This window comes from Pistacia vera, unplaced genomic scaffold (genome assembly GCF_008641045.1).
Source record: "Pistacia vera cultivar Batoury unplaced genomic scaffold, PisVer_v2 Contig71, whole genome shotgun sequence".
In the NCBI taxonomy this organism is placed as follows: Eukaryota; Viridiplantae; Streptophyta; class Magnoliopsida; order Sapindales; family Anacardiaceae; genus Pistacia; species Pistacia vera.
Genome location: NW_022196568.1, coordinates 762962 through 790273, shown reverse-complemented (window position 1 = coordinate 790273; position 27312 = coordinate 762962). Strand labels below are relative to the sequence as shown.

Below are 27312 nucleotides of genomic sequence, written 5' to 3'. Positions count from 1 at the left end.
GACCGTTCGTAATTGATCAGTTTGTAAATGAGACCTGCTTGCTTGCTATGGGTCGTGCCTACCCATTTTGGAGCTAACCTTTATGAGTTATCACGTCAATGGTTATGAAAGAAGCTTATAAAGCTAATATTACTGGTGAACAATATATGTCTTGTTTAAATAAGGTGTTTTATATGGTACAAGAAACATCATCTTGACGTTGATAGGATTAAAGCATGCCTGGCAAAAGGCCTAGTTTACCGCGTATCGTCCTTTATTGTATGGGTTCATTCATTATAGTGGGCCATTTTGGGTTCACTCTGCTTTATATGCGGCCCACTTGAATCTCATTTAAGTTTAAAGTTGAACCAACAATCAATCGTTCATATCATTATTTTTTTTAATGATTATTTATATCTTAATTAATTTTTTGAGACCCTAAAACTATTAACTAGATAAGAGTTCTAGTGACTATCCTTATTAGTAACCTAGGAGGAACTTAAACTTAAAATCTCTTGAATAATACACCAAAAAATCCCTATTAAATCATTCAGTCACCTAAAGGTTGGTTGTCTTCTTCGTTTACATTGAAGATTGAATTAGAGAACATGAACATGATATAAAATAAAATGACCAAAGTCCATTGCCGTATTAACATTTACGGAACAAAATTACATAATTCAAGAATTACATTACATAGATGTCGAAAAAGAGAACAAAAACAAAGTAAAAAAAGAAAGCTCAAAATTCAATCTTAACGATACATGACAAACAAGCAATTAATATCATACAAAATGAGATTGAAAACAGACAATTATGAAAAACACCACCATCTCCATTGATTTTTAATACCACCGTTCAATTCAAAAAATCACACACCCAATTTTCTTTTACTGTCATCGAGATAACATTGTTGCTGCAACCATAGCAAACCCGAACACAACCACATTTTGCACGGTTACCTTGAGACTCGAGGCACCAGATGTAGCCAATGTAGTATCATCAGGAGTGTCATCAGCACTACCAGCCTTCTTCTTAGGCTTTGCGGGTGCCGGTGCGGGTGCCGGGGGCTTAGCGCCAAAAAGATCCCAAGGAAGAAGCACTTTGTCAACTTGATAAACAGCAAGTTGACCATCAGTATATACGGTGCCAGAAACACTCGTGTTGGTAATGCCGGTTGATATATTCACTGAATTGCCGAAAGTGGTGACGTTGAGTGGATNAAAAAAAAAAAGAAGACAGTACGACATATCTACTTGTCAACTTGAGCTATGAATTAATTAGGAATTGTTCTCCCTTCACAAAAAAAGAAAGTTATGTTTTGATAAAGTAAAAGGTATGTTTGGGAGAGTATTAAAAAGTGATAACTATATATTTACTTGAAAAATAATAATTTCCCTTTTTTTAGATTCTATTTTATAAATTTGGAGTTTTGATGGATGAATAATAATGTAGGGGAGGTGGGAAAGGGCCGGCAACGTTAATTTTGATTAAGATTTGAGTTAAAGGTGCTTTGCTTTCATTGTCAACAATTCCATCATTTGAAGTGAAACTATATATGCAACAACCACACACTAGACACTACTATATACATAATTATCATGGATGTGAGGCCAAATGGAAAAAGACCCTTTATCAAACATTAATTACCTACATCAAATCAATTATTTAAACTACATCTTCATATCATATGCTTCCAATTCCAATTAACATGGGCTTAATTATTGACATGTACATGTACGGCCCCCTCAATTAAGATGAACTTTTCAATTCTGGATCTTGGGGATAGCAGTAATGTGAAAAAAAATTAAACATTTGCTTATCTAAAGCATCTATGATAAGTCATTTTATTTTGAATGGCAAGTCGGTTCAAATGTCTCTGTGAACAATAAGTGATGCTGGATCCACAACTTTCTCTTACAACCTCCGATGTGATTGTTCGTAATTAGTTAGCTCGTAAATAGGACCCCGTTTGCTAACTAATTATAAACTATTATGTTAGGGGTTGTAAAAAAAGGTTGTAAGCTTAATAATATTAGTGGTGAACAATATATGACTTGTTTAAATAAGGTTTTTTATATGGTACATGAAACATCATCTTGACGTTGATAGGATTAAAGCATGCCTGGCAAAAGGCCTAGTATACCGCCTATCTTTCTTTATTGTATGGATTCATTCATTATAGTGGGCCATTTTGGGTTCACTATGCATTATATGCGGCCCACTTGAAATCTAATTTAAGTTTGAAGTTGAACCAAAGGTCAATGTTCATATCATTATATATATATACTAAAGAATTCCTACCAAATCATTCGGTTACTTAAAGGTTGATTGCCTTACTAGTTTATATTGAATATTGAATTAAAGAACATGAACATGATATAAAATAAAATGACCAAAGTTCATTGCCGTATAAACATTTACGGAACAAAATTACATAATTCAAGAATTACATTACATAGATGTCGAAAAAGAGAACAAAAACAAAGTAAAAAAAGAAAGCTCAAAATTCAATCTTAACGATACATGACAAACAAGCAATTAATATCATACAAAATGAGATTGAAAACAGACAATTATGAAAAACACCACCATCTCCATTGATTTTTAATACCACCGTTCAATTCAAAAAATCACACACCCAATTTTCTTTTACTGTCATCGAGATAACATTGTTGCTGCAACCATAGCAAACCCGAACACAACCACATTTTGCACGGTTACCTTGAGACTCGAGGCACCAGATGTAGCCAATGTAGTATCATCAGGAGTGTCATCAGCACTACCAGCCTTCTTCTTAGGCTTTGCGGGTGCCGGTGCGGGTGCCGGGGGCTTAGCGCCAAAAAGATCCCAAGGAAGAAGCACTTTGTCAACTTGATAAACAGCAAGTTGACCATCAGTATATACGGTGCCAGAAACACTCGTGTTGGTAATGCCGGTTGATATATTCACTGAATTGCCGAAAGTGGTGACGTTGAGTGGATATTTGTATGGGCTACTATCTCCGGCGTTTGTTCTGATCGGATTGCTCATAGTTTGGAACTGGGATACAGTGATGTACGAGGGGATTACATGAAACTGAATCAATGCCACCTTTTGTTGATCGTTTAGGGAGTTGAGAGTGCCGGAGCTGAGGCCAGCAAATGCGTTATCACTCGGCGCAAATAGGGTCATTCCATTGTTTGAGTCATTGAGTTGGTGATCGATCTGATCAGCAACTGAAGTGGCCTTCATGAGCCGGATAAGAAGCGTAAATTGGCCAGCTTTTTCCAGGATTTTTGTGACGTTTGTTGGGCCAGCTGGAGCTGGAGCTGCAGCCGGCTGGGCAAGAGTAGTGGTGGAATGTAGAAGAAAGATGAGAAGCGGTGATAAATGGAACAGAGGTTTTTTCATGACCATCTTTGTAGTATTTGACGTTTAATATAAGAAAGAATGGAGTTTGAACAAAGTTTTGGATGAATACTGAGAACAGAGTGGGCGGGTTTTATTATAGAGGGAAGATAATCAAGTTAGGTGAAATGTATCGTTTTAGTTATAAAATCTTAGCTGTTGGCAACTTTAATTTTCTAGATTGGTGGAGGGAATCAATGGAGAGAGAGATCATGAACACTGTTGCAGCGACTAGATTGCTTGAAAAAGCAGAAAAACTGGAGATTTCAAGTAGTTGTGTTGGCAAATAAAGATGAATATGATAGCTTTTACTTTCACTTGTATAAATATACCGCGTAAAAATGGGCGTTGCTTGCTTGCCATAACCTTAAGAAAGAAGTTTCTTTTGTTCTACTTCAATTCCTGCAGGATCAGTATTTTCATGAAATATGGATGGAGATTTATGAGATGGGGACAGTGGCCCAACTTCATGAATACTAATGTCTATCTTCATGAAAATCATGCTCTGCAATTGTCAACGGTTATGGGTCATCTGGGTCCCTAACTATTTGATTGGAGATGGTCCACAGTCCACATAATTAGCCTGGAAGTTGAAGTGTTTAGTCTTTGTTTCGACAGCTCATTATGATTTCTGATTAAACACAGTCTGATAATCAGATATGTACTAAGTTCAATTATAAAAGCAAATGTACCACCTATAGAAATTGCTTCGACAATCTAGAAGGTATGAAACAGGCATATGAAAGTAATTTTGGCTTCAAAAATCAATGAATGAATCAATATTTTTCTTTCAGTTTGAGCAATCACAACCAGTGACAAGTATCTGCATTTGTGTAGATTTGGATATAGCACTAAGAAATTAAAATTTTATTTATGCATTTACTCCAAAGCTGTTGGCCTGTTAACACTCTAAAGTGATTGTCTACCAATAATGTAGAAGTTATTTTTTCTTCTGCAATATTGCTGATATCTTCGTTCTGCTAAATCTGTAGCATTACCCACCAGGAAAATTTTCCCTTTTTCTGATTCTACTCTGTTATTTCACATGCGGCAATGTCCATTCTGCATCAGCTATCTTTAATTATCAATTGGTAATCAAATAATGGAAAGAGTAAGTGGTGCTTGCTTTTGAAGATTTGGGTAGTTTGTGAGTAAACTCATGTTTGGTATACAATCTGTGGACTCCATCCACCAATTAATCAAATAGGCTGATTGCCTTTATAATTGATGGAACCGCAGATGGAAGCAGCATGAAAAGACTGACTATGAGTCTGGTATTTTAACTGTGTATAAAATGTTCTTGGATTCCGGGTGAAGTATTTAACATAACATAACATAGCAGGTGAAAATGAAGGCAATGGAGGCTACTGCTAATTATTCCACGACAACTGAGCTCTTTGTGTGAGCATTGCTTATACGTAAAGATCATCTCAAGATGTTTAAGTCAAAGCACAGAGATGAATTGGTGGTGGAAACCACATTTTAACTTGTGATAATACACACTGTAATCATTTAATACTGTAATCATTGATTAAGAAAATGTAACACAAAGCAATTATAGATTAATTACTTTTGATATTGATTAATTGGTAGGTATGAAATATTTATAATATCTTCCATTTCCATCTTGGTGTATACTAAATTAAGTTTATGAAATTACTCTCATATGAATAGCAAATGCAACTAGAAATAAAGTAAGGCAACCTTACCAGATTCACATTATTCACTCATGCTCATTGCTCAATACAGCAGCCCAATTCCGTGATGGGCCTTCATTTTCAAGGCTCATGCGAGGATCCAATGAACATTGGGCTCGATTATCATGTAGCCTTAGAAACTATGTTGGGCTTTTACATCTGAAGATTTCAGTGTTACATAAATGAAACAATTACAGAACAAACCAGGAAATATCAAACAGAAGCTGACATGTTGGATTGGAAATTAAGCGCTCACCATCACCATGTCGATTAATTGTGAAAGAACTTGGACCCAGCTCAGCTCATCATTCCTTTTCTTATAAAGAAAATGTTATAGCTGCAACCATTGCAATCCCACTGAATATCATATTTTGTATAGTGAATATCTCGAGGCTCATTGCACCAGAGGCATTCACTTTATCATCATTGGGATTATCTGCAAGAGAATCATCAGCATCGTCACTTTCTCCTTCTTACGTTTTGTTGGTGAAGGTTCCGGTGCTGGAGGCTTGGCGCAGAAAATGTTCCAGGGAAGAAGCACTTTGTCTACTTGATAAACTGCAAGCTGCCCATCACGATATACGGTCCCTGACAAACTAGTGTTAGTAATGCCTGTTGATATATTCACTGAATTTGGATAAGCGGTCACATTAACCGGAAATGTGAGTTTACTGGTATCTCCAGCATTTGTTCTTACTGGATTACTCACAGTTTGGAACTGTGATAGAGGGATGTATGAAGAGATTACATGAAATTGGACCAATTTTTCCTTTTGTTCATCGTTCAAGGAGTTGAGAACGCCTGAACTAAGACTAGAAAACGCACTATCAGATGGTGCAAAGATGGTCATGCCGTTGCTTGGGTCATTGAGTTGTTTCTCAATCTGGTCAGCCACTGAGGTGGATTTTAAGAGTCAAATGAGGTGCGAAAATTGCTTGGCTTTTTCAAGGATTTTGGTGACGTTTGGTGGGACCAGATGGACCTGGACCAGCAGCGGGAATCAGTGGAGTTGTACTCTTAGGGAGAGGAGGAGATGCGGTGGGGCTGGGTGGAGTTGGCGGAGCTACAGAAGAAGCTGCCGGCTGGGTTAGAGTAGGAGAAAGAGGAGGAGAAGTGAAAAAAAAAAAGACAAGAAAGATTGTTTCATCATCATCTTTGTAGTATATTGACTGTTGTAGCTAAAAGCAATGCAAATGCAAGAAGAATTAATGGCTTTGCAGAAAATAGTGCAAATGTACACTTTACTGAAAGTGTTTGATGAATTTCGAACTAGGGGAGAAGGTATTTATAATGGTTGTAAAAGGATGAAATTAGGTGAAATGGGGATTTTTAGTTACCAAGACCTTAGTTATTATCAATTGGCAACACAATCTTTGTTATATAGGTGGAGGGAATCGATGGAGAGAGATATTATAGTGCAATCTGCAGCCGCAACCAGTTTGCTTGAAGAGGCAGGAAAAATTTACAGAAGAGATTTCAAGTTGGTGTGTGGGCCAAAAAAGATGGACATGATAGCTTTCTTTTCACTTGCAGATATCTTCCTAGTAAAAATGTTAAGAGTTATTGCCACAACGGCGAAATGTTTCCTTAGCTCTATTTCTTGCAAGAATATTGAACGACATGTTGAACTATAATCAGGAATGTTACATGATATTTTATCATTCATATGCCACATTCTGAGCTCCCGTTTACTGAAATTCAGTATTGGCTTATGATTTATGAATATACTCTAAAATGTCTTCAAGAAAAAAAATATATTTCATTGTCCTGAACCTGCTGAAAACTTGAGTCTATCCTAACTCTGTTTCCCTCTTTTTGTTCTATGTGTGCATGTCTTGGTCTTTGCTCCCTTTTTTTTTTTCTTCTATTGAACACCTATAAGTCTAAAAGATCAGGTAAACTATAATATTGTTGTGGTAGGTAACTACAAGGTTTGAACCCAGAAACTCAAGGAAGGGAACAAACCTCTTTAACCGCTAAGCCAATCCTTTAGGGTTTTTGTGTTTACTCCTTTTGTTCTACTCATTCTACATCATACCCTTTAGCCTGCAACTGTTCTTCTAATTCTACATGCCCCAATGTTAAATCCCTTCTCATTGCAAATTTCACAGAAATGACAAACATTTAACCTTTCATCAGCTATTTTTACCGATTAGTAATAACTCAGTTCGTAAAGAATTTGGGTAGTGTATCAGAAAATCTATGGTTTCCTTTATCATGGATGGAATGGACAGTTAGTCCCATCCTCAAATGCTTTTCTAAAGGTTGAGAGTGTCCTAATGCAGATATAATTCGAAAATGGACTGATTAATTAGTGAGGTTCAATCTGATGTATTAGGAGATTGAGGCGTCATTCATGGAAAGAGATAGTGGACCAATATTAAGGTGGCAGTTTCGTAAGCTGTCATAGTACAACTTATTCATTAATTCCAAATCTATCTTATAAATATGTGATATTGAAAAAGTAAAAAAAGAATAGTTTAAGATGACTCCGACGAGGTTTCCAAAGATTGCATCACCCCAAACCCGGAGGTAATATATGGGTTTTAGTTTATTCACTAAAGATCAGAAAGAAGAGAAAAAAGGGGTGTCAAAATATAGTTGAGTTCTGTCATTCTTATCAAGTTTATGAAACAACTAATGGTGGATTCATATAATAGCTGAAGAAGATAGGAACATGAGATGGGAAAATACAGAACAATATATAAGAATAATAGGAAAATATCTCCAATTTCAAAAGCAAATAACGAACAAATTCGTCAATGAATTGGATTGGACAATTACTCGAAAGCTTTCACCATGTCCATTTATTATCGATCACCACCATTCAATCGGACTCTGCATAATCATAACCAATTGCCAGAAAGGAACTTCTACCCTGTCTATCACACCTTAACGCACGGAGATGTTTTTACTTTCTCATAACGAAAATATTGTTGCTGCAACCATGGCAACCCCTGAGAAAACCATAGTTTGCATACTGATAATCATGAGACTCATCGCACCAGATGCGTTCACTGTATCTTCATTTGAACTATCTGTAACACTATTATCATCAGTAATGCTATTATCGTTCTCCTTCTTACGTTTTGTTGGTGAAGGTGCCGGTGCTGGAGGCTTGGCGCCAAAAATGTTCCAGGGAAGAAGCACTTTGTCTACTTGATAAATAGCAAGCTGCCCATCACTGTATACGGTACCAGACAAACTAGTGTTGGTAATACCTGTTGAGATATTCACTGAATTTGGATAAGTGGTCACATTAAGCGGAAAGGTGTATTTACTTGTGTCTCCAGCATTTGTTCTTAGTGGGTTACTCACAGTTTGAAACTGTGATAGTGGGATGTATGAAGAGATTACATGAAATTGGACCAATTCTTCCTTTTGTTCATCGTTCAAGGAGTTGAGAACGCCTGAACTAAGACTAGAAAACGCACCATCAGTCGGTGCGAAGATGGTTACCCATTGTTTGAGTCATTGAGTTGTTTCTCAATCTGGTCAGCGACTGAGGTGGATTTTAAGAGACGAATAAGGAGCGAAAATCCCTTGGCTTTTTCAAGGATTTTGGTGACATTGGTGGGGCCAGATGGACCTGGAGCCGTAGCGGGTACCAGTGGAGCTGGAGGTGTGGCGGTAGGGAGGGGAGGAGCTGGAGGAAATGCGGTGGGGCTTGGCGGATTTGGAGAAGGTAATGGAGCTACGGTTGGCTGAGCAAGAGTTTTGTTGCAATAGAGGGAAAAGAGTATGATAATTGAAAAAGCGAAGAAAGATTGTCTCATCATCATCTTTGTTTTATTTCGAGCGTTGTAGCTAGCCTTTTTTACAACAAAACAACGCAATTGCTTTATGAATTCCCAACGAGGAAGACGGTATTTATAATGGCTGTAAGAGAAAATAATTAGGTGAAAAGTGAAATTTTAGTTAGCAAAACCTTAATTTTTATCAACTCAATCTTTGTAGGTGAAGGGAATCCATGGAAAGATATAAGATACTGCAATCTGCAGCGGCAGCTAGTTTACTAGAAAAGGCAGGATTACGATTTCAAGTTGGTGAGAGGGCCAATAAGTTAAGATGCACACATGATAGCTTTGTATTCACTTGATCATATGTTCTGGGTAAAAATATTGAATTGCTTATTTCCAGAATGGCAGAACCTGGGGTAAGATGTTCAACTTGCTCTACATCCTGCAGGAGAAATGAGTGGCATGTCGAACCATATAACAGGAATTTTATCAATTATACACACGTTAGTTTCAGGCTCCCATTTCATGAATTTCTTTAGTGTTTCATCATCTTTTAAAGTCTTGATTTTAAGACTAGACAGAGGAACATAACGGCAGTATTCCCATTTCACTGGATCTGGATACAGAAACGCTAAGAAATTAGATTTTTTTGTATGTATTTGTTCAAAAGCAATTAGACTGTTATCTCCCAAGTTATTGTCTATCCATTTTTTTCACCCTTTGTTCTGTTCATTCCANGGTAAGATGTTCAACTTGCTCTACATCCTGCAAGAGAAATGAGTGGCATGTCGAACCATATAACAGGAATTTTATCAATTATACACACGTTAGTTTCAGGCTCCCATTTCATGAATTTCTTTAGTGTTTCATCATCTTTTAAAGTCTTGATTTTAAGACTAGACAGAGGAAACATAACGGCAGTATTCCCATTTCACTGGATCTGGATACAGAAACGCTAAGAAATTAGATTTTTTTGTATGTATTTGTTCAAAAGCAATTAGACTGTTATCTCCCAAGTTATTGTCTATCCATTTTTTTCACCCTTTGTTCTGTTCATTTCATAGCATATGATCAAGCCTGAAATTTTTCTCGTTGTTCTACTCTTCACATGCCCCATTGCTGGCTTCTCATGATAGCATTTAGAGAGAGAACTGACATTTACTTTGCATTATCTATCTGTACCAATTGGTAATTAAAGAATGAAAAGATCAACTAATAGTAGAATAACGCAGTTCATGAAGAATTCTGGATACAATCTGAGAAAATTTATGTTTAGAGTACTCTGCAGATTCTATCACCAAGCAATCCTAACTGCCTTTATCTTGGATGAAACCTCTGTTATGCTAAAAAGCATAACCTCCCTGTAAGGGCTGGCTGAGTCTGGTTTTTTTCCTCCATCGAACCGTCAATGCTTTACGTATAGTTTTGGATTGAGAGTCAAGTATGTAACCATCAATGCCTACTGCATAGATAGATAATTCAAAAGATGGCCTAATGAGTTTCATTATGCAATTGATCTGCTAAATTACAAGATAGAGGATTTATTCAAGGAAAGAAGGTAGTGAATCAATATGGTGGTAGATCATATTGTCCTTCACAGGGAACTTGAAACACTTGAGTTTTGAGTGAACATGTCTGCATTGCAACTTAAAACACAATAAAGGCTACTGCCAACACCTCCAAAACTGTGTAATTGACTGTCAGCCAAAATAGATTCCATATAGTTTCTGATGACACAACCTTAATCTTTCGAAACCTTTCTTATCATGACTGAGAATTTAAACATCTGCTATTAAAAAGGAAATGAGAGAGAAACAGATAAGTTTTCTATACTGTCTCAATGACAAAATCAATAATATAAAGTAAGCAAAATGAATATAGTTCAAAATGTCATTCAATTTTTCTACAAGATGTAGAGCAAGTAAATGTGAATCTTCTTTCCTCAGGTTGAGCTATTATAGTAATAAGCAACTCTAAGTTTTTACCAGTAAGTTTTTCTCCTGCAATTGAAAATAAAAATAAAAGAAAAAGAAAAAAGCTATAATGTCCATCTTATTGGCCCACCCATACAAAACACTCGAAATGTCTTCTGTTCTGGTTTTTCCTGCCTCTTTAAGCAAACTAGTTGCCGCCACAAAATCATCCATCTCTCTCTGTCGATTCTCTCTACCTTTATAACAAAGATTGAGTTACTACTAGATAACTACTAAACTTTTGCTAACTATAACTCTACATTTTACCTATTTTCATCCTCTTTTAACTATTATAAATACCTTTTCCCCTTGTTCCTAATTCATCAAACACTTTCAGCCAACTCTGGTCCTGCATTGTTTTCTAGAAAGTATTTAGTGGCTAAGATCTCGCAAAATACAAAAAAGATGATGAAACAAAGTTTCTTCTCCTTTTCAATTCTCCTTCTCTTTCTCCTCCAATGCACCACAACTGTAGCCCAGCCAATCCCAGCTCCATTACCTCCTCCAACTCCACCAAGCCCTACCGCATCTCCTCCAGCTCCACCACTCCCCACCAGCTCACCTCCAGCTCCACTGGTACCCGCTGCTGCTCCAGGTCCATCTGGCCCCACCAATGTCACCAAAATCCTTGAAAAAGCCAAGGGATTTTCCCTCTTTATTCGTCTCTTAAAATCCACCTCAGTGGCTGACCAGATTGAGAAACAACTCAATGACTCAAGCAATGGCGTCACCATCTTTGCACCAACTGATGGTGCGTTTTCTAGTCTTAGTTCAGGCGTTCTCAATTCCTTAAACGACGAAGAAAAGGAAGAATTAGTCCAATTTCATGTAATCTCTTCATACATCCCTCTGTCACAGTTTCAAACCGTGAGTAACCCACTAAGAACAAATGCAGGAGACACAAGTAAATACACCTTTCCACTTAATGTGACCGCGTATCCAAATTCAGTTAATATCTCAACAGGTATTACCAACACTAGTTTGTCAGGTACTGTATACAGTGATGGGCAGCTAGCAATTTATCAAGTAGACAAAGTGCTTCTTCCCTGGAACATTTTTGGCGCCAAGCCTCCAGCACCAGCATCTTCACCAACAAAACGTAAGAAGGAGAGCGATGATAGCACTAGCGATGATACTACTGTTACAGATAGTTCAAGCGATGATAAAGTGAACGCTTCAGGTGCAATTAGTCTCAAGATAAAGACCATGCAAAATATGGTTTTCTCTGGGGTTGCCATGGTTGCAGCAACAATATTTTCGTTATGACTGCAATAGAATTTTTGTGCGTTAAGGTAGAATTTTTCCCTTCTGGTAATGGTGTTTGATTTTGGAGAGTCGGATTGAATGGTTTTGATCGACAATAAATGGACATTGGTGAGCTCTTTCCAATAATTGTCCAGTCTTATTTATAACATCTTTGTTTGATTTTTTTTTCATATTTCCTTTGAACTTTAAGGGTTTTTTATTTTTTTTTTTTTCAATTTTAGTGATGTACATTACGACTGTACAAATGATATGTTTTATGTGTGTTTTTTTTTTTTCCCCAAGATAATGAATATATTAAATTGTTTTGGATGGTAAGTTTACCTTCAGTTTCTTCTGCTCTGCTTTGCGCTCCTAAATACTATAAAATTTTTCATACTTTATGGTCAAAATGGTATGGATCTTGTCACCCATCAAGCCTAATAACCAACTAAACATTATATAGCCGTGGTTTAACTTAATTCTAGTTGGATTCACGTTTTAAATCCACCTTAGAAGAAAGACTATCAAATAAGATACCCACTTTGTAAAAAGATCTGTTCTATGAACTAGCTTATTCTACGAGCTAGTACATACCATAGTAAGCCCTCTTCACGAGCTGAACTACTTCACGAGCTTTCGCGTTTACTCTTCTTGTATCTACAAATCTACATATTATCAGTGGCCTTATCTTGACTATTTTTCCGTCTATAATCCCCAAATGTCTCTTCGTCTCCTATCCAATTTATAGGTTCACTAGAGCTGATCAAGGACCAGTCCCAAACAGGCCCAAGCCTGAGCCAATTTGGGACTGGTCCCAAAATCGCAATTATAGACTCGGACCGGTCCCTTAGACTGGTTCCATGGGCTTAAGAAAATTTTCTTTTCCCGATTTTTTTTTATATTTTAGGGAGAGAATAAAATTTTTATAGAGGATTTTTTAGTATTTTTCAAAAGTAAAATTTATAAATTTGTCAGGGCCTATAAAAATTTTAACCCCTATAATTAATGTTTATTTTAAAATTCTAAAGAATTTTATATAATTATACAAAAACTAAACAAAAATATGTAAAAAAATTTGAACCCAAGCTTAAGGAGAGCCACAGTCGAGGATTAGGCCCTCCTCCTTAGGTCTGATCCCCTCTTAAGATCACTTTTCAGGTTAGTTTTTAGACCCATCTCAAATGCCTACCTCCAAGTTTACATACAACTGCATTTTCTATCTTTTTTAGCCTGGCATTTAGTCAAAGAATGAAAGATATCATGCTACAATTTGGGGAAGTCGGGGTAAATTTTATCCCAATGAGGCCCCTTAATTCGTAACATGTGGCAGGTTTTTTTTTTTTTTTTTTTTATCACTGTCAAGTGTCTAGACGTCCTAGCCCCTTCTAATCTTTTGCATAGAAAGATTTACTCCCAAAGTGCATGCTTAAGTGACAAGTGGCTAGGGCTCTACCCGCTCTACCCCCCCCTCTCACGGCGAGGATTTCCGTAGCCAACTGTGACACCTTATATGCTAGCCTAAAACCAACTCAAACCAGAGGCGCTCACATAAGAGAACAACAGAACCAAGATTTTTGCTTACCTAAAACCCAGAACAGTTGTTGAAATTTCCCTTAACATATTTCTTATTATTTATCCTTTATTATTATAATTTTTTTTCCTTTAAGCCCATCCAAGAACCAGGCTGTTGTATTTGGTGTGAAGAGTACATGACCTTAGCGCTTCAGCTTCCTCCTACACTTTGCATCTTCAATCTTTAATCCTCTTCATCAATTCTATAAGGAAAGCAGTTAAACATAAGATAAAGTTAAATTTCACAGTAACCACTATTACAATAACTCACAACAAACACTGTTCACCACTAAATCAGACAGCGAGAAACAAAATCCCACTCTAAAAACCCATAACAAGCCACATGATGAACAATATTACAAAAAAGCAACAAAATTTATTAATCTTCGCCCCGTATTTCAACAACTCTAACATTCTGATTTGTCGAGTTCCTCTTGGAGACAGTTACAGTGAGCACGCCATGATTCATCGAAGCTTAACTTGATCCACCAAGGCATTCTCAGGGAGCTTAAACCGGTCATGAACTTGCCGTCGTCACTGCTTATCTGAAGCATGTTGTCCCTCACATACTAATCACTTCATCTTGGTAAGTCCGGAAGAAAGGCCTGGAACACATGAGCTCTTGGAGTTTCTTTCCACTTGATTTGGGATCCAAGAGAGGGGAAGAATTCCTGAGAAAATGAAGGAAGTGAAAGAAAATCAGTGAACGGGTCCCAAAGGTCAAGAGAAAAAGGGAACCCTCCTGGGAAATTCTTGAACGGTTCCCATACTGTCTGAGGGAAGGGGGTGGCGATTGTGCCATGGGATCACTGATTGGAACGATTGACATGTTCTGTGCTTCGGTGAAGGGAAAGTGTTTGGTTTGCGAGAATAATAAGCAGAAAGATAAAGTGTGATTTATGGCACACTGGCACCTTCCAGAATATGTCTCCTTTTTTTCCTTCCAGAATATGTGTGATGGCTTATGCAGTTCTGTCCCTGAGTTTCTGTTTCGTATTAATTCTTCCAAATACTTTTCAAATTCTCAATTACCTCCCTCAGCAGTCGCACTAGCAGTCCTAAATGTATCATTAAATAATGACGATTAACTTTACGTTTAAGATAAGTTCACAACATTGACCTTTATTTATTTATTTAACATATAAATTCCTTACAATCTTACATTAAATGAGAAAAACAAACCATTGAAACATCTTTATTCCTAAGACATGCATCTAAAAAAAGTGCCGCCACATTATAGGTTTATATGTACATTTTCAGATTTACATCACTGAAAATGAAAAAAGAAATTAATAAAAAAATCCTCAAACTCAAACATAACAGCAATTAATATCAAACAGATCCCAAAGGACTGATCGAAATGGAGAATTACTTGAAAGCTCTCACCATGTCGATTTATTTTCCGTCACCACCCTTCAATCCGACTCTGCAAAATCATAGACTAGTACTCTTATCGCACACATTTCTTTATGGTCGTCATAGAGACAATACTGTTGCGTGCAACCATGGCAACCCCCGAGAAAACCATATTTTGCATGGTCATGATCTTGAGACTAATTGCACCTGAGGCGTTCACTTTACCATCATCACTTGAACTATCTGTAACAGTATTATTATCATCGCTAGTGCTATCATTGTTCTCCTTCTTACGTTTTGTTGGTGAAGGTGCCGGTGCCGGAGGCTTGGGGCCAAAAATGTTCACGGGAAGTAGAACTTTGTCTAATTGATAAATTGCAAGCTGCCCATCACTGTATACGGTACCAGACAAACTAGTGTTGGTAATACCTGTTGATATATTCACTGAATTTGGATAAGCGGTCACATTAAGCGGAAAGGTGTATTTACTTGTGTCTCCTGCATTTGTTCTTAGTGGTTACTCACGGTTTGAAACTGTGACAGAGGGATGTATGAAGAGATTACATGAATTGGATTAGTTCTTCCTTTTGCTCGTCGTTCAAGAGTTGAGAACGCCTGAACTGAGAGTAGAAAACGCACCATCAGTTGGTGCAAAGATGGTAACGCCATTGCTTGAGTCATTGATTTGTTTCTCAATCTGATCACCGACTGAGGTATTTTAGGAGACGAATAAAGATGGAATATCCCTTAGCTTTTTCAAGGATTTTGGTGACATTGGCGGGGCCGATGGACCTGGAGCAGCAGCGGGTACCAGTGAACTGGAGGTGACCCTTTAGGGAGAGGAGAGCTGGAGTGAACTTTTAGGGATGGGGGAGCTGGAGGAGATGCGGTGGGGGTGGAATTATTGGAGGAGGCAATGGAGCTGGGATTGGCTGGGCTACACTTGTGTGCAATGGAGGACAAAAGGAAGAGAAGTGAAAGGAGAAGAAAGTTTGTTTCATCATGTCTTTGGTATTATGAGAGTTTAGCTAAGCTATTTTCTAGAAAACATGCAAGACTAGAATTGGGTGAAAGTGTTTGATGAATTCGGAAGAAGGGAGGAGGTATTTATAATGGTTTGTAAAGGATGAAATTAGGTAAAATGTGAAGCTTTAGTTAGCCAATTAAACTTTAGTTTTTAGCAATAGCAAGATCAATCTTTATTAGATGGTGGAGGAATCAATATTGAGAGACATGATCCTGTGGCGCAGATAGCTAGTTTTGCTTTCAAATCAGAAAATAAAAAAACAGAAAAACGCCAGTGGTGTGTGGGCAAATTTAATAAGATGGACATGATAGCTTCGCTTTCAGTTACCCATGACATTTAACATATCTTCTGGGTAAATTTGGTTTTTCTGTTGCCACAATGGCTCAGCTATTATCAGGAAAGAAGTTCCATTTGCTCTACTTTGTTGCGAAGAGGATTGCAGAAGATTGTATGTGATTTGTAGATGAAGAAGCCCAAACCCCAACCTATGAATGATATCCTCTATCTTAATGAAAATTACTGAGAGTTATATGTTGGATGGTCCACTTACGCATGGAAGTTGAAATGGTTCATCTTGATGTTATTTTTCCTAATTTTTAAATATCATGCGGCTTTGGTGAGCTGGGTTTGGCCCCATCTGTACTTTTGTTGGAACTAACCATGTTTAGCACTTAGGATAATTACTGCCATATTGTGGGAACAATGAAGGTGAAAACTGAGAGCGACTGACTAATTGTGACTTTGATAGCTGCAAATTCACTTTCAATTAGAACAAGATGTTTACTTTGCTAGCTATGAATTAACGTCAATTTTCAGGTTTTTTTTTTTTTTTTTTTTTATTTCATTTCTGCAAGTTTAACACTATAGCTAGATTTTGGTTTTAAGATTTCACTCAAAAACCCATATTTTTCTTTGGAAATTTATTATTTTATTTTAACATTCCATCTGACACATATTTCTTCCCTTTCTCTGAACGGATATTCTAAAGCCTTATCTGGGTGGAGCTTTTGCTTGAACATGAGAACTATAACAAAACTGTTCCTTCTTTGAACCGGAACCTGAGCAAAGTATAATTTGATAATCTTAACTTAAAAAATTTGTGAAGAAACATTTTTAATTTTCCTATGCTTGTCTTGAATGATGTTCTGTTGAAATAAGCACTCAACACCTTTTAACCCCACAAGAAATATGTCACATTAAACAAAGTATTATATCCATCTTCATTTGCCCACAGACTGCAGGCCCACCTGAATCTTCTGTTTTTCCTGCCTTTTCAAGCAAATTAACTAGTTTCTGCAATTGTATCATCCCACTATCTCTCACCATTCTAACAAAGATGGAGATACTACTTGACAACAACTATGTTTGCCAACTAGATCAGCAGATTTTATCGAACTCCATCCTTGACACCATTATAAAAACGCTCTCTCCTCCTTCCAAATTCATCAAACACTTTGTGTAGAGTGCTAGAGTCCAGTCTTATATCAAACATTTGCATTATTTTCTACAACAAAGGCTGAAACAATCAAAATACTATAAAGAAGATGATGAAACAAATTTTCGTCTCTTTTTCACTTCTCCTCCTCTTTCTCCTTCATTGCACCTCAACCCAAGCCCAGCCGGCTGCTGCTCCAGCTGCACCAACTAAACCAACTCCACCAAGCGCCCCTACCATAGCTCCAACTCCACCGAGTCCAATGACCCCAATCGTAACCATAAATCCACCGCCTATTGGAGCTCCAATTCCGTCTGGCCCCACTAATGTCATCAAAATCCTTGTAAAAGCAGGTCGCTTTACTCTCTTTATTCGCCTCCTTAAATCCACCACTGTCATTAACCAAATCGAACATCAAATCAATAGCACAAACGGTCGCCTCACTATCTTTGCACCAACTGATGGTGCCTTTTCTAGTCTCAGTTCAGGCACTCTCAACTCCCTCACCGAACCACAGAAGGAATCGTTGATTCAGTTTCATATAATCTCTTCGTATATCTCGTTATCACAGTTTCAAACAGTGAGTAATCCATTGAGAACAAATGCGGGAGATAATAGTAGATACAGATATCAGCTTAATGCCACCGCTTATCCCAATTCAGTGAATATATCAACAGGCCTTACTAACACTAGTGTAGCTGCTATCGTATACTCTGATGGTCAGCTTGCCATTTATCAAGTTGATAAGGTGCTTCTTCCTTGGGAAATTTTTGGAGCAAAACCTCCGGCAACTGCTCCCGCACCGGGACCTGATCAAAAACCTAAGAAGGAGAAGCCTGCGGCCGTTGCATATAGTCCTGATGATAGTAAAACAGATGCCGCCGATGCTTCTGGCGCGGTGAGTCTCATAATGACCATACAAAATATTGTGGTATTGTTTGGGGTTGCTACGGTTGCACCATTAATTTTTTGTTAACTTTAAGATGACAAGATGAGTTCACTGGGTCCGTTTTCCCTAATGGACTGGAGTATGATTTGCCGGATTGAACTATGGTGATTGAGTCTTCTTTTTTCCAATAATGTGCAGACTTGCAGAAGCCATGCTTGTGTTTGCAGTATTATTTTTATATTGTTCTCTGTTATCAGTAAAAAAGTCTTGGTGCTTTGAGTTTTTGCTGCCAATTTTTCATAAACATGTAAGAAATTGTATGAAATCATTTTGATGTTTTTTTGTGCTTTTATTTTGGGAAACACTGATTCTCATTTTTTTTTTTTTTTTTGCTTGTGAATTTTAATATGAACAAGGTTACACTAGCTTTCTTAATTAAAATATAAATTAGACGGTTAATATTAAATTTGGACTTTAGAAGGTGAAATTATTGAAACAANAAATTTTTCATACTTTATGGGTCAAAAATGGTATTGGATCTTGTCAGCCCATCAAGCCTAATAACCAACTAAACATTATATAGCCTGGTGGTTTAACTTAATTCTAGTTGGATTCACGTTTTAAATCCACCTTAGAAGAAAGACTATCAAATAAGATAGCCCACTTTGTAAAAAGATCTGTTCTATGAACTAGCTTATTCTACGAGCTAGTACATACCATAGTAAGCCCTCTTCACGAGCTGAACTACTTCACGAGCTTTCGCGTTTACTCTTCTTGTATCTACAAATCTACGATATTATCAGTGGCCTTATCTTGACTATTTTTCCGTCTATAATACCCAAATGTCTCTTCGTCACTCCAAATTTATAGAGTTCACTAGAGCTGATCAAAGACCAGTCCCAAACAGGCCCAAGCCTGAGCCAATTTGGGACTGGTCCCAAATCCAGCAATTATAAGACTCGGACCGGTCCCTTAGACTGGTTCCATGGGCTTAAAGAAAATTTTCTTTTCCCGATTTTTTTTTATATTTTAGGGAGAGAATAAAATTTTATAGAGGATTTTTAGTATTTTTCAAAAGTAAAATTTATAAATTTGTCAGGGCCTATAAAAATTTTAACCCCTATAATTAATGTTTATTTTAAAATTCATAAAGAATTTTATATAATTATACAAAAAACTAAAACAAAAATATGTAAAAAAATTTGAACCCAAGCCTTAAGGAGAGCACAGTCGAGGGATTAGGACCTCCTCCTTAGGTCTGATCCCCTCTTAAGATCCACTTTTCAGGTTAAGTTTTTAGACCCAATCTCAAATGCCTACCTCCAAGTTTACATACAACTGCATTTTCTATCTTTTTTAGCCTGGCATTTAGTCAAAGAATGAAAGAGTATCTAGTGCTACAATTTGGGGAAGTCGGGGTAAATTTTATCCCAATGAGGCCCCTTAATTCGTAACATGTGGCAGGTTTTTTTTTTTTTTTTTTTTAATCACTGTCAAGTGTCTAGAGGCGACTAGCCCCTTCTAATCTTTTGCATAAGAAAGATTTACTCCCAAAGTGCATGCTTAAGTGACAAGTGGCTAGGGGCTCTACCCGCTCTACCCCCTCTCACGGCGAGGATTTCCGTAGCCAACTGTGACACCTTATATGCTAGCCTAAAACCCAACTCAAACCAGAGGCGCTCACATAAGAGAACAACAGAACACAAGATTTTTGCTTACCTAAAACCCAGAAACAGTTGTTGAAATTTCCCTTAACATATTTCTTATTATTTATCCTTTATTATCATAATTTTTTTTCCTTTAAGCCCATCCAAGAAACAGGCTGTTGTAGATTGGTGTGAAGAGTACATGACCTTAGCGCTTCAGCTTCCTCCTACACTTTGCATCTTCAATCTTTAATCCTCTTCATCAATTCTATAAGGAAAGCAGTTAAACATAAGATAAAGTTAAATTTCACAGGAACCACTATTACAATAACTCACAACAAACACTGTTCACCACTAAATCAGACAGCGAGAAACAAAATCCCACTCTAAAAACCCATAACAAGCCACATGATGAACAATATTACAAAAAAGCAACAAAATTTATTAATCTTCGCCCGTAATTTCAACTACTCTAACATTCTGATTTGTCGAGTTCCTCTTGGAGACAGTTACAGTGAGCACGCCATGATTCATCGAAGCATTAACTTGATCCACCAAGGCATTCTCAGGGAGCTTAAACCGGCTCATGAACTTGCCGTCGTCACTGCTTATCTGAAGCATGTTGTCCTCATCAACATAAACTACGACTTCATCTTTGGTAAGTCCGGGAAGAAAGGCCTGGAACACATGAGCTCTTGGAGTTTCTTTCCACTTGATTTGGGATCCAAGAGAGGGGAAGAATTCCTGAGAAAATGAAGGAAAGTGAAAAGGAAAATCAGTGAACGGGTCCCAAAGGTCAAGAGAAAAAGGGAACCCTCCTGGGAAATTCTTGAACGGTTCCCATACGTCTGAGGGGAAGGGGGTGGCGATTGTGCCATGGTGATCACTGATTGGAACGATTGACATGTTCTGTGCTTCGGTGAAGGGAAAGTGTTTGGTTTGCGAGAAATAATAAGCAGAAAAGATAAAGTGTGATTTATGGCACACTGGCACCTTCCAGAATATGTCTCTTTTTTTTTTTTTTTTTCCAGAATATGTCTCTTTTTATCTTCCAGAATATGTGTGATGGCTTATGACAGTTCTGTCCCTGAGGTTTCTGTTTCGTATTAATTCTTCCAAATACTTTTCAAATTCTCAATTACCTCCCTCAGCAGTCGGCACTCAGCAGTCCTAAATGTATCATTAAATAAATGACGATTAAACTTTACGTTTAAGATAAGTTCACAAACATTGACCTTTATTTATTTATATTAACATATAAATTCCTTACAATCTTACATTAAATGAGAAAAACAAACCATTGAAACATCTTTATTCCTAAGATACATGCATCTAAAAAAAAGTGCCGCACATTATAGGTTTATAGTACATTTTCAGATGTTACATCACTGAAAATGAAAAAAGAAAATTAATAAAAGAAATCCTCAAAACTCAAACATAAACAAGCAATTAATATCAAACAGATTCCCAAAGGACTGATCGAAATGGAGAATTACTTGAAAGCTCTCACCATGTCGATTTATTTTCCGTCACCACCCTTCAATCCGACTCTGCAAAATCATAGACTAGTACTCTTATCGCACACATTTCTTTATGGTCGTCATAGAGACAATACTGTTGCTGCAACCATGGCAACCCCCGAGAAAACCATATTTTGCATGGTCATGATCTTGAGACTAATTGCACCTGAGGCGTTCACTTTACCATCATCACTTGAACTATCTGTAACAGTATTATTATCATCGCTAGTGCTATCATTGTTCTCCTTCTTACGTTTTGTTGGTGAAGGTGCCGGTGCCGGAGGCTTGGGGCCAAAAATGTTCACGGGAAGTAGAACTTTGTCTAATTGATAAATTGCAAGCTGCCCATCACTGTATACGGTACCAGACAAACTAGTGTTGGTAATACCTGTTGATATATTCACTGAATTTGGATAAGCGGTCACATTAAGCGGAAAGGTGTATTTACTTGTGTCTCCTGCATTTGTTCTTAGTGGGTTACTCACGGTTTGAAACTGTGACAGAGGGATGTATGAAGAGATTACATGAAATTGGATTAGTTCTTCCTTTTGCTCGTCGTTCAAGGAGTTGAGAACGCCTGAACTGAGAGTAGAAAACGCACCATCAGTTGGTGCAAAGATGGTAACGCCATTGCTTGAGTCATTGAGTTGTTTCTCAATCTGATCACCGACTGAGGTGGATTTTAGGAGACGAATAAAGATGGAATATCCCTTAGCTTTTTCAAGGATTTTGGTGACATTGGCGGGACCAGATGGACCTGGAGCAGAAGCGGGTACCAGTGAAGCTGGAGGTGAACCTTTAGGGAGAGGAGGAGCTGGAGGTGAACTTTTAGGGAGGGGAGGAGCTGGAGGAGATGCGGTGGGGGTGGAAGGAGTTGGAGGAGGCAATGGAGCTGGGATTGGCTGGGCTACACTTGTGGTGCAATGGAGGACAAAAAGGAAGAGAAGTGAAAAGGAGAAGAAAGTTTGTTTCATCATGTCTTTGGTATTATGAGAGTTTAGCTAAGCTATTTTCTAGAAAACAATGCAAGACTAGAATTGGGTGAAAGTGTTTGATGAATTCGGAAGAAGGGGAGGAGGTATTTATAATGGTTGTAAAAGGATGAAATTAGGTAAAATGTGAAGCTTTAGTTAGCCAATTAAACTTTAGTTTTTAGCAAATAGCAAGATCAATCTTTTATTAGATAAGGTGGAGGGACTCAATGGAGAGACATGATCCTGTGGCGGCAGATAGCTAGTTTGCTTTCAAAATCAGGAAAATAAAAAACAGAAAATACGCCAAGTGGGTGTGTGGGCAAATTTAATAAAGATGGACATGATAGCTTCGCTTTCAGTTACCCATGACATTTAACATATCTTCTGGGTAAAATTTTGAGTTTTTCTGTTGCCACAATGGCTCAGCTATTATCAGGAAAGAAGTTCCATTTGCTCTACTTTGTTGCGAAGAGGATTGCATGAAGATTGATGGTGATTTGTGAGATGAAGAAGAGCCCCAACCTAATGAATGATATCCTCTATCTTAATGAAAATTATCTGAGAGTTATATGTTGGATGGTACTCCACTTAAGCATGGAAGTTGAAATGGTTCATCTTGATGTTATTTTTCCTTTTATATATCCTAATTTTTAAATTCCAGATGAGATGTGAGCTGGGTTTGGCCCCATCTGTACTTTTGTTGGAACTAAACCATGTTTAGCACTTAGGATAATTACATGCCAATAATTGTGGGAACAATGAGGTCGCTCCAAACGTATAATTGTAAATTGTGAAGGTGAAAACTGAGAGCGACTGACTAATTGTGACTTTGATGGGCTGCAAATTCACTTTCAATTAGAACAAGATGTTTAGTATGCTAGCTATGAATTAACTCAATTTTCAGGATTTTTTTTTTTTTTTTTTTTTTTTATTCATTTCTGCAGTTTAACACTATAGCTGATTTTGGTTTAAGATTTCACTCAAAAACCCAATTTTAATTTTTTGAATTATTATTTATTTTCAACATTCCATCTGACACATATTCTTCCCTTTCTCTGAACTGATATTCTAAAGCCTTATCTGGGTGGAGCTTTTGCTTGAACATGAGAACTATAACAAAACTGTTCCTTCATTTGAACCGGAACCTGAGCAAAGTATAATTTGATAATATTATACTTAAAAAATTTGTGAAGAAACAATTTTTAATTTTCCTATGCTTGTCTTGAATGATGTTCTGTTGAAATAAGCACTCAACACACTTTTACCCACAAGAATATGTCACATTAAACAAAGTATTATATCCATCTTCATTTGCCCACACACAGGCCCACCTGAATCTTCAGTTTTTCCCTGCCTTTTCAAGCAAACTAGTTTCTGCAATTGTATCATCCCACTATCTCTCACCATTCTAACAAAGATGGAGATACTACTTGACAACAACTATGTTTGCCAACTAGATCAGCAGATTTTATCGAACTCCATCCTTGACACCATTATAAAAACGCTCTCTCTCCTCCTTCCAAATTCATCAAACACTTTGTGTAGAGTGCTAAGTCCAGTCTTATATCAAACATTTGCATTATTTTCTACAACAAAGGCTGAAACAATCAAAATACTATAAAGAAGATGATGAAACAAATTTTCGTCTCTTTTCACTTCTCCTCCTCTTTCTCCTTCATTGCACCTCAACCCAAGCCCAGCCGGCTGCTGCTCCAGCTGCCCAACTAAACCAACTCCACCAAGCGCCCCTACCATAGCTCCAACTCCACCGAGTCCAATGACCCCAATCGTAACCATAAATCCACCGCCTATTGGAGCTCCAATTCCGTCTGGCCCCACTAATGTCATCAAATCCTTGTAAAAGCAGGTCGCTTTACTCTCTTTATTCGCCTCCTTAAATCCACCACTGTCATTAACCAAATCGAACATCAAATCAATAGCACAAACGGTCGCCTCACTATCTTTGCACCAACTGATGGTGCCTTTTCTAGTCTCAGTTCAGGCACTCTCAACTCCCTCACCGATCCACAGAAGGAATCGTTGATTCAGTTTCATCTTATCTCTTCGTATATCTCGTTATCACAGTTTCAAACAGTGAGTAATCCATTGAGAACAAATGCGGGAGATAATAGTAGATACAGATATCAGCTTAATGCCACCGCTTATCCCAATTCAGTGAATATATCAACAGGCCTTACTAACACTAGTGTAGCTGCTATCGTATACTCTGATGGTCAGCTTGCCATTTATCAATTGATAAGGTGCTTCTTCCTTGGGAAATTTTTGGAGCAAAACCTCCGCAACTGCTCCCGCACCGGGACCTGATCAAAAACCTAAGAAGAGAAGCCTGCGGCCGTTGCATATAGTCCTGATGATAGTAAAACAGATGCCGCCGATGCTTCTGGCGCGGTGAGTCTCATAATGACCATACAAAATATTGTGGTATTGTTTGGGGTTGCTACGGTTGCACCATTAATTTTTTGTTAACTTTAAGATGACAAGATGAGTTCACTGGGTCCGTTTTCCCTAATGGACTGGAGTATGATTTGCCGGATTGAACTATGGGTGATTGAGTCTTCTTTTTTTCCAATATGTGCAGACTTGCAGAAGCCATGCTGTGTTTGCAGTATTATTTTTTCATTGTTCTCTGTTATCAGGAAATGTCATGGTGCTTTGAGTTTTTACTGCCAATTTTTCATAAACTGTAAGAAATTGTATGAAATCATTCTAATGTTTCTTTGTGCTTTTTATTTTGGGAAACACTGATTCTCTCTCTTTTTTTTTTTTTTTTTTTTTTGGCTTGTGAATTTTAATATGAAAAAGGTTACACTAGCTTTCTTAATTAAATATATAATAGAAGGTTAATATTAAATTTTGACTTTAGAAGGTGAAATTATTGAAATAAAAATATTAATGAAGAGATTTGTACTAAGAATAGAAAATTCAAAATCAAACGACACATCCAACCCTAGGTTTGTTAATTTAATAAACACCCAAAAAAAAAATCTAAAATTGACAAAAACACCCCCACCCACCATTGTACTAGGGTGTTCAAAAAAATGCAAAAACCGAACCAACCGAAAAAACGGTTCGGTTACGGTTCGAAAAATTCAAAAAACCGAATTTCCGGTTCGGGAAAAAATAAAAAGCGGTTAACCGAAACCGGTTTTTTGAACCGGTTTTACAAAATATATATATATATATATATATATATATATAATATTATATATTAATATATATATATATATATTATATATTAAATAAAAATAAATATTATATATTAAATAAAAAATAATAATATTATATATTAAATAAAAAATAATAATATTTTTAATGTATTGTTAGTAATGGTCAATGGATATATATGAATGTCTAATTTTTATTTGGATATGTATTATTTATATTTACAATTTAATTTAGGAAAAAATAAAAAAAATAAGTTTTATAAAAAAAAGGGAAAACCGGTTCAAAACCGGTTAACTGCTTTAAAAAAAGCGGTTTTCCCTCCAAATCGGTTCGGTTTCGGTTCGGGAATTTTCCCGAACCGAAAAACCAGTTTAGTTCAAAAAAACGGTTAACCGCTTTTGAACACCTCTAATTGTAGCGACTTCCGACCACCCTCCGACAGTGGTGGCCGGCTGTCAGCATTTAATGGGTGGATGGGGGTGTTATTGTTAGTTTTTAATGTTTTTTTATAAAGGTATTTAGTAAATTAACAAACCTAGGGAGATGTTTTTGTTAATTTTCAAATCTTATCTCGTAATAACCGTCCAACTCAACTTTTTCAAAAATCCTACCCAAAATAATAAAACAAACACACTCATAATATGCTATATGATATTTGCTAAACTAAAGAGGTTTAATTGATATTAAAAAAAAAGTATGACATCTCGTTTCTCTATAACCGATTAACCGTCATGTCGTCCATGATAAACAACCATTGTTTTATGTGTAGCCGATACACGACATGTCGTCCATGATGAGCAATATTTTGTTTATATGTACACGATCTGAGTTTTTATATAGATGACATGTCATCCAAATGACATGTTGTCTTTACCTTATTAGAGAAACAATGTCATTTTCCATGCAAGCGATATATGTCATTTGTTTTTACAAATATTACTATATCTCTATATATTTAGATGGTATTGAGAGGCCCTATATTTGTAAAAAAGACAAAAAAAAAAAAAAAAATACTTATATGAGGCAATCTTATTATCTCTCCTTATTGGCATGATAAGATCGTTTAATGAAAAAAATGATATATGTTATCACATATTTGTCCTATTTTTTTTTTAATTCATCCACTCATCAGAATGATCCATGAATAACTAATTATTATCCATTAATAACCACAAGTCCACAACCATAAAAGGTAGTTTTAAAAATTAAATATATATTTCTTTATTTTATTGGATGATCTTACCATAATGAGACTATCTCATACAAGTTTTTCTCGATATTTTTTTATCATAATGGATTTCAATGATATTTGTTTTGAATAATTTTTGAAATTATTTCCTCAACGACATGTCGTATATCTTTAAAACGAATGTCATATGTGTCCTATCTTATATGATCAACTTTAGATATACCCCTTGTGGATATGCAAATATCCATAAGCCCCTACGTTACAAACCGTTGTGGACTAAAAGTCTAAAAGTTGCCAATATCTCTTTGTACGAATTACTTGTCCACATTCCGAATATTTCATTAATTACAATTTTATCCTTAATCAAAATTACTTGAAAGTCACATAATTTTTTAGAAAAAAGAAAATTCATACCATATACATTAATTTCTCTTTTAAGCATCATTTTTACTTTAATACTTAATTTAAAATAAATTTGGAATTTTCACAAATGT

At 36.7% G+C, this 27312-nt stretch overlaps 5 protein-coding genes and 4 pseudogenes across 6 annotated transcripts; 3 read left to right on the top strand and 6 right to left on the bottom strand.

Annotated features, from left to right (window-relative positions):
* Positions 1 to 602: 602 nt before the first annotated feature.
* On the bottom strand, positions 603 to 3452 carry LOC116114406 (fasciclin-like arabinogalactan protein 12). Of its 2 annotated transcripts, XM_031400546.1 has the most exons (2): positions 2926 to 3452; positions 603 to 1163 (listed from the first exon to the last, which is right to left on the bottom strand). In XM_031400546.1, the coding sequence occupies exons 1-2, from the start codon at positions 3376 to 3378 to the stop codon at positions 876 to 878; spliced, it is 741 nt and encodes a 246-aa protein (XP_031256406.1). In that variant the 5' UTR covers positions 3379 to 3452; the 3' UTR covers positions 603 to 875. The 2 variants fall into 2 exon arrangements, with proteins under 2 accessions (XP_031256406.1, XP_031256405.1); XM_031400545.1 differs by lacking the exon at positions 603 to 1163 and having other exon boundaries at positions 2409 to 3451.
* A 1931-nt stretch (positions 3453 to 5383) lies between these two features.
* Positions 5384 to 6213, bottom strand: LOC116114358 (annotated as a pseudogene).
* Positions 6214 to 7985: 1772 nt separating this feature from the next.
* LOC116114453 lies at positions 7986 to 8845 on the bottom strand (annotated as a pseudogene).
* A 2319-nt stretch (positions 8846 to 11164) lies between these two features.
* On the top strand, positions 11165 to 12045 carry LOC116114452 (fasciclin-like arabinogalactan protein 12). The gene has a single exon (XM_031400601.1). The coding sequence runs from the start codon at positions 11185 to 11187 to the stop codon at positions 12043 to 12045; it is 861 nt and encodes a 286-aa protein (XP_031256461.1). The 5' UTR covers positions 11165 to 11184.
* A 3001-nt stretch (positions 12046 to 15046) lies between these two features.
* On the bottom strand, positions 15047 to 17305 carry LOC116114357 (annotated as a pseudogene).
* Positions 17306 to 17492: 187 nt separating this feature from the next.
* LOC116114451 (fasciclin-like arabinogalactan protein 12) lies at positions 17493 to 18655 on the top strand. Its single transcript, XM_031400600.1, has one exon. It carries the CDS (start codon positions 17524 to 17526, stop codon positions 18388 to 18390), a length of 867 nt encoding a protein of 288 aa, XP_031256460.1. The 5' UTR covers positions 17493 to 17523; the 3' UTR covers positions 18391 to 18655.
* Positions 18656 to 20093: 1438 nt separating this feature from the next.
* On the bottom strand, positions 20094 to 20952 carry LOC116114433 (18.1 kDa class I heat shock protein-like). Its single transcript, XM_031400581.1, has one exon. The coding sequence runs from the start codon at positions 20853 to 20855 to the stop codon at positions 20394 to 20396; it is 462 nt and encodes a 153-aa protein (XP_031256441.1). The 5' UTR covers positions 20856 to 20952; the 3' UTR covers positions 20094 to 20393.
* Positions 20953 to 21188: 236 nt separating this feature from the next.
* On the bottom strand, positions 21189 to 22533 carry LOC116114432 (fasciclin-like arabinogalactan protein 12). Its single transcript, XM_031400579.1, has one exon. The coding sequence runs from the start codon at positions 22444 to 22446 to the stop codon at positions 21550 to 21552; it is 897 nt and encodes a 298-aa protein (XP_031256439.1). The 5' UTR covers positions 22447 to 22533; the 3' UTR covers positions 21189 to 21549.
* A 1650-nt stretch (positions 22534 to 24183) lies between these two features.
* Positions 24184 to 25002, top strand: LOC116114454 (annotated as a pseudogene).
* Positions 25003 to 27312: the final 2310 nt, after the last annotated feature.